This window comes from Gavialis gangeticus, unplaced genomic scaffold, assembly GCF_001723915.1.
Source record: "Gavialis gangeticus isolate Ggan-Ray unplaced genomic scaffold, GavGan_comp1, whole genome shotgun sequence".
In the NCBI taxonomy this organism is placed as follows: Eukaryota; Metazoa; Chordata; order Crocodylia; family Gavialidae; genus Gavialis; species Gavialis gangeticus.
Genome location: NW_017729034.1, coordinates 78991795 through 78998958, shown reverse-complemented (window position 1 = coordinate 78998958; position 7164 = coordinate 78991795). Strand labels below are relative to the sequence as shown.

Below are 7164 nucleotides of genomic sequence, written 5' to 3'. Positions count from 1 at the left end.
GCCCCCTGATCATGCGGGTGGCCCTCCTCTGGACTCTCTCCACGTTATCCACATGTCTCTTGAAGTGCGGCGCCCAGAACTGGACGCAGTACTCTAGCTGTGGCCTGACCAGTGCTCCATAGAGGGGGAGTATCACCTCCTTGGACCATGTTTTTCTTCTTTAAAGGAGATAATCTGTGTTTTTCCATGGCAAACAGAAAACCCAGATCCCCATTTATTAGCATGCACAGAATTAACATGTGATGAAACACAAGCAGCATCTATTTTTTCAAAAATGTATGCAAAATATGATCTATTCTTAAAGACTGTTCATGACCCTGTGATATATTTTTGTGACCCACTTTTGGGTCACAACCCACAAGTTAAGAAATAATGACTTAGAGATGAAAATAGGGTCTGGGCTTCAGTTCATAGGCTTTGTCACTGCTGCAGCTCAATTTGCATTAACAGGCTTCACTATGAGAGGCTAAAGCAGAATTTTGTTTTGGGAATATTTTTGCTCTTTTCTTGATCATATGTTTTCCAACGTGACTGAGTCAAAAAATAACTTGAGTTGATTTATTTATACATGAATCTGCTAAGGCTATTTCTTGTTTGACTGAAAAGTAATTAAATAAGAGAGGCCACGGGGCAAGAGAAAGAATGCCAAAAATTACAAAAGCAATTTATAGCTGCTGGTTCATAGTATGGTGTGAGAGACATGAGATACATCAGATCCAATCTGGTATTACAGAAATTAAAATAAAATGCAAACGTGACAAGCACCAAAATACATGCAAACAAGACACCTAGGTCAATACAGCAGAGATGGAAGAAGATTACCCAGTCATGAACATGAAAAAGGACTGCTTTTATTTTGTACTCACACCAAGAATGTTCTGAGTTTTAGTTACTGTTTTGATATATTTCTGGTACTAAAAATGCAAAATTGCTTAATTTTTCCAGAATCAATCAGGACCTTGGCCTTAATCTCTCTCAAGGATTAGAGTAACAGTTCCTGCATCTATTCTTCATGAGAATATATTTTAGCAAATAGAATTTAATGAAATGTGGGCATCTTTCATTCTATTTAAAAACAAGTGGCTTCTTCCAAATATATATTTGCTTCAAATGTTGATGACATTTTATCTGAATTGAAAATATGACTTTTGAGCAAATAGGGAAGAGCAGAAAATAAATAAGGAGTGCACTGACACCTGCTCAAAATGCAAAGATGAAATGCTTCACCATAACCATTGTTTATAAGCTCAGACCTTGAAGCTTGATTTTATTGACTCATACCTTTATTGAAGATTTCTCATAATATGTAGACACTTGAGGCTATGTAGCTGAGACTTTTCAAGATTACAACAATTAAGTGAAAAAAAGAGCATGCTTCAAGAAAGAAATAAAAAATGGGAAACATACTATTTTTATAAGTGTTCATTAAACTTACCCGCCTGCCTTCCAAAAATTTAAGGGCTGTGCCAATGTTAGCCACCCAATGAATTCTCTTTAGCTGACGTCCCTGCTCACAAGGCTTAAAGAGAAAAAAATACTGCAAATTACCATCATATGTAGGCCATCATGTTTAGAAACAAATTAAGTAATCAGTATAAATGCACTGGTACATATGGAACAACCTGATTCTCAAGTACAAATATTTCCTTTTGTACTTGCATTAGGATTGTTGTGCATGCAAAGCATACAGATCTAAATGGAGGCAACTTTTACAATTTTATTTAAATGTAGGCACTATATATTAAAATCCAAAGCTATCATCAACCATATACAGCCACAGATCACAAGCTCATTAAAATATTATCTTTTCCATCCATTATTATACTTTGAGATATTAATATTAAGAGTTCACTGAAGTTTTATATGCCCCTACATGAAATGAAAGCAAAATCAAGCAAGCTGAAAATCAAGGAAGTTAGTTGAAGGGAAATTTCATATCTGAAAAATTGTCCTTTGAATCCATGGGTATTGGCCAAAAGATTACCCTATTGTGGACAACTCAGTGAAATTGGGTGCACCCAAAAAGTGGTTCATATTTTGGTACTACTGACCCATTTACTTTTTAATTTTCATACATATTCAGAAAACCACAAACAGCTTTAACAAAGGTCTGCTATGAATGCTGAAATCCCACTTGTAATATCTATAGGATATAACATTCTTTCTTAGGACTACATCCTATTTCATCATTATGTTCCTAAGTGTTAACTGCCTAGCTGGATAAGTGGTATTAGAGTGATGTTGTAGCCATGATCTACCCAGAATTATGAGAAAGACAAAGATTTTGGGGGGATGATACCTTTTATAAGGCAAACTCAGCTCACACCTGATGAAGAATATATTCCATTCAAAAGCTTGTTGAACTTGATTTCAACCATGCAATTGGTCCAACTGAAAATATCCACACCCCCTCCCCGCTGCTTACCCCACCCTCAGAAATTCTTGCCTCTCTTATAATTCTGGGTATATCATGGCTACAATATCACTCTAATACCACTTATCCAGCTAGGCAGTTTGTGCCCAGGGAATAAGAAACACAGGTTTAAGGGGGTTTATTTCCCACTGGCCACCATAGTGCTTAAGCAACAGACCATAAACTAGACATTTCCCAGAGTACCTTTCAACCCTCCTCTTGCAGTGTGGCCAAGTGGGAAGCCAAGGGGGACCAGAAGAAGACCAAGTCAGGAGAATGGCTCAATGAGATGAGTACTGGCCTGGAAGGGAGATGGCCCTGGGTTCTGACTCTGCCCCTCTTCTGGTACAGCACTGTTACTTACCCCATGAATATTAAATGCAAGTCACATAAAATCCATTAGAGGCAAGAGGCCAGACACAGGACCCTCTTCATTCTAGTGCAGTATCTATCTCACTGTACTGCACTCCATGGGTGCACCTACATGTACCATTATAGGGCAGCAATAAACTGCGGAGCTTATTGCTCTGCAGTTTGGGTTTGCCTCCGCATGTGTGCCCAGAGTGTAGCTCATTTAGCCGTGTTGCAGCAGCCATGGCTGGCTGGGGGGTCAACCTGCCAATAACAGGGGCACATGTGTAGACACTGAGGACACCTATAAACGAGCAGCAAGGCTGCTCCAATGAGCTATAATTACAGCACGTCAGAGCAGACTTGATTTGCTCCGTACTTGGACTGGCCCCCACCAGACTTGCTCCATAATTGGACTGGGCCCCACCAGAGTCAGGAGCATTTAAAGCCATGGTGACCCCATAACCCAGCACTGCTCAGTCTGTGTGTGTACTCCAGATACCCACCACAAAGGATCCATGTGCTAATTAGCCCCCACTCATGACTGAAACTGGGTGTTCTTGTCAAAAGTCCTGGGATTCTCCAAAAATTTATAAATAGATGGGGCACACGGCAAATTGCATCACCTCATAGAGGGCAGGGCCACACTAATCATGTGCCTGAGAGAGGGGGTGACAAAGGGATTCTGGGTGAATGCTTGGGGCCCTGGTTTGTGACACTTGCTAGGCATTCAAGGTTGATGAAGAAACATGAATGATTGGAAATGGAAAAGAAAGGCATAGTTTAGCTGTGAGAGTGAAGAGGAAGTAAAAATGTATGCAATGGCGTGGCTTGCTATGACTTGAAAGAGTCGCCAATGAGGGGGATTGTGCTTAATAGGCACTACTATATGTCTTATTCAGATGGATTACACTAATGTATTCTTGTGGTAGGTTTCCATCAGCATGTTTCCCCAATATGCGCCATGTGTTATATAGTCATATTCAGCACTGGCTGTATTCAATTGACTTCACAGTTCGTTTCTATTGCTGAGCTTCAACGATGCTTTTGGCAGCAATTTAATGACAGACAATGTATTTAGTGAGGTTTCCTTGTATGTAATTATACGACGTGGGGCTTTTTACCCCATGCCAACTGGAAGTAAAAACCTCATCTTGTATTTGAGTAAATATGGTGAATTAGTTTGGCTCTGATCTAATCAATTTCAATGTCAACAGAGACAATGATAAAGTTATTTTCTTGTATCACTAATATTTTACCACAAGAGGGAGACTTCCCTTGCAAGAAGAACAGAGAACATAGAATCTGAGAAAACTGAATGTATTTCAGCCCAGGAGAATTAGCTTTTAAAATTTAGCTAGCAGAAGTCTCCACCAAAATTCTTAAAGTTACACCACCAAGTAGTTTTGGTCTACAATTTGAATTATTTTAAACCTCTTATAATCAAGTTCAGAATGCCACTTAGACCCAAATCACCTCCTTATATTTTATAAAAGTAGACTACAGGAAAAAAACATCAAAGAGAAGGGCAACTGTGCCGTTTAGGCACTGTTCTGCACTAGGGACGGGCAGAGCTCCTGAGCCCTTCAGTGATCTTAAGAGGAATTGTAGCTCTGTCCTCTTCTAGTTAAACCATAACATGCAAATCTACCCTACATTTTATATGTAGACAGTGCCAGAAACTAGGTCGAATCCTACTACTTGAAGACAATGCAGTCTGATCCTTAAACTAGTTTGAAGGGTTTAAAGTTTCAACTTCATTCCTCTTTAATGCATACTATCAAGGTGGCTACAACATTAGTCTGATTCTCATTTACACTCAAGCCACTGTACAAAGATTTATGAGTGGAGAGGAGCCTCCAAGTGGCTGTGAATTAGGGCCCTTTACTCTGGCAGACTGCAAAGGGATCCTAGAGTAACTGAGGCCTCCTCTACATGTTACAGGTATTGCACAATTAACCAGTTAATTGAGCTAAACGTGCAAAGTAACTATTACACAATAAAAACCTCCATCCAGCTATAAAGTTAGACCCAAAATGTGCACTAACTTTATAGCTGTTTGCTATTGAGCTTTAATTTTGTGTAGTAGGATCTCTCCTAGGACTGCACCATGTCCAATGTGAAACCCTCAAACCCTAGGGATTGCTACAGCTGCTATCTGCTGGGTTCAGGGGTTTCATACACCCCTGAACCCTAGGGAATCACAGAAGCTGCAATCCCCAGGGTCCAGGTGTTTGTACAAAACCTCCAAACTCAGGAGATCACAGCTGTAAGGATCCCTGGTGCTCTGGAGTGTGGGGCTTCCCACACTCATGGGGCAGGGGGATTCCCCCTCAGTGATCCTCTGGCCCTGAGGGTTTCTCTGCAACCTGAGGGGAGGGGATCCCCATAGCAGGGATTCTCCAGCCCTGAGTGTGAATGGGGCACCCCCATGGCTGGGAGCCCCTCAACTGGGGACCAGAGAAATAAACCCAATGAAATTTTAACTATCTACCACTGTCTAAGAGATAACAACTAAACAAGAATGATTTCTGTTGGAAGAACAGAAAGGGTTTTGTTTTCTTGTTCTCCCTTAATTACTTCTATTAAAATTAATTACAACCATGAAGTTGCATTTATATCCTGATAATGTTAGTGCACAGACCTAAAAGAAAACACCGGCTCCAGTGAAATACACATAGGAAAAAATCAGACGTATAAATAATCACCCTTTGTTGAGTATTAAGATAAAACTAGCAGCAGAGGATACTTATTATACGCATATTTTCAGAATATTAAAACAAAACTAAAGCAAAGAATGCCATTCCATGATGTAATATTTACCATAGTTTAAACAGGTTGACCACACAGGAAGAAGTTACCTTTCACTGTAACATATGCACACCTGCTGTTCCTTGTGTTATTACAATGCAAAAATAATATTAAAAAATAATTTACTCTAATAACGTACTGAGAGAAGTCTGGAAAACAAATTTATCTCAATTTAAAAGGGAAACAAATCCTTACCAGTTTCTGCCCAGAAAGAACTTCCAAAAGAGCAAGCAGCATTACCCCATCTTTGATATCTTCAAACAGATCATTGACCATAATGGGGGGGTTGCGCTAAAAAGTAAAAAGAAATTATATATAAAACCAGAAAATGCTACTTTTTGTTTTTATTTCTTAATATCCAAGAACAGCAGGAGTGATAGAGATTTTAAATAACATTAAATGGGCCAGAGAATTTAAATAAGGATTTATTATTTACTGTGTCTCTATCTCTCAAAAGTACAACTAGGGGACACAGAAAGAAAGTATTGGGTATTAGGTTTAAAACTAGAAAAAGGAAGTTCTTTTCAACACAGTGGGTGCATCTACATGTACAATTAATTCAAAGCAATAAACTGTGAAGCAGCTTGAGCTGGAGTAAATGACTCCTGGATTCAGCATGTACACATGCACCCAAGACAACAGCAATTTGAGCTGGGGTGGAGCAGACCCAGACAGGCAGGAAGTATCTGGGGTTAGCCCTGAGCCCTGGGTGGCAGCGTCAGGCAGTGGAGGGGCTGGCTGGGACACAAGGGTGCTGAAAATGTGGAGTTGTGCAGCTAGGTAGCAGACAGGTACTTGGTCCGCTGTTGGCTGGGCAGGAATCTGGTCCTCTGTTGGTGGGAACAATTTATGCCTATGTCTACATGTACATTTAGTTGCAGTTAATTACCCCAGCGTAAGATAGTACTATCTTACAGTGGCATTAATTAGTTTACTGCGGCCTAATGGTGTCATACATGATACTTTACTCTGCAGCTATTTAGCCTATTTCACAGTTAAGGACACATGTAGATGTGGCCAGTGAGTAATTTACTCATAGAACTCATTGCCACAAGAAATTATGGAGGCCGATAGTCTGCCCCAATCCACCTCTTGGAGAAAAGGTCCATCAGTAAGTACTGAATATAGTACTTAATGGTGTAACTTCTGAATCATAATTTCCTAAATCTCTGAATGCTGGAAGCTGCAATGAGAGGAGAAGGCAGTGGAGAATGATGTGAAAACCCTGCTCACCCTCCCTCTCAGTATCTGCTCTCTGCCACTGTATAAAGATGCTGGACTGGATTGATTCATGATCTGACCCAGTAAATGGCATTTCTTAATGTTCTTATGTTTTTGACACATCATTTAATTACTGGGCCAGTAATCATTTAGTACTTCTGGTACTACTAGTTGCTTTGTATTATCAATAACATGATGAAAGAACTAAAGAAAATCTACTACCCTGAAATGAAGATTCGTGTAACCTTGGCTCCAGCTCCCCCCCCACAGCTGCAGCGTGCCCCACACTGTGCAGATCTGGGGGCCCCTCTGCTCCCACCCTCCCAGGGTGCAAGCAGCGGGAGCCACCCCCACCCCACAAGTGGTGC

At 40.4% G+C, this 7164-nt stretch overlaps 1 protein-coding gene across 1 annotated transcript in view; it reads right to left on the bottom strand.

Moving 5' to 3' along the window:
* SYNE1 (spectrin repeat containing nuclear envelope protein 1) overlaps positions 1-7164 on the bottom strand; it is a 631505-nt gene that overhangs the window by 442803 nt on the left and 181538 nt on the right. Inside the window, exons 4-5 of the mRNA XM_019526891.1 lie at positions 5771-5866; positions 1436-1519 (exon numbers count right to left, since the gene is read on the bottom strand). Of these exons, the coding sequence (XP_019382436.1) occupies positions 1436-1519; positions 5771-5866 (180 nt within the window). The remainder of the gene's footprint in view (positions 1-1435; positions 1520-5770; positions 5867-7164) is intronic.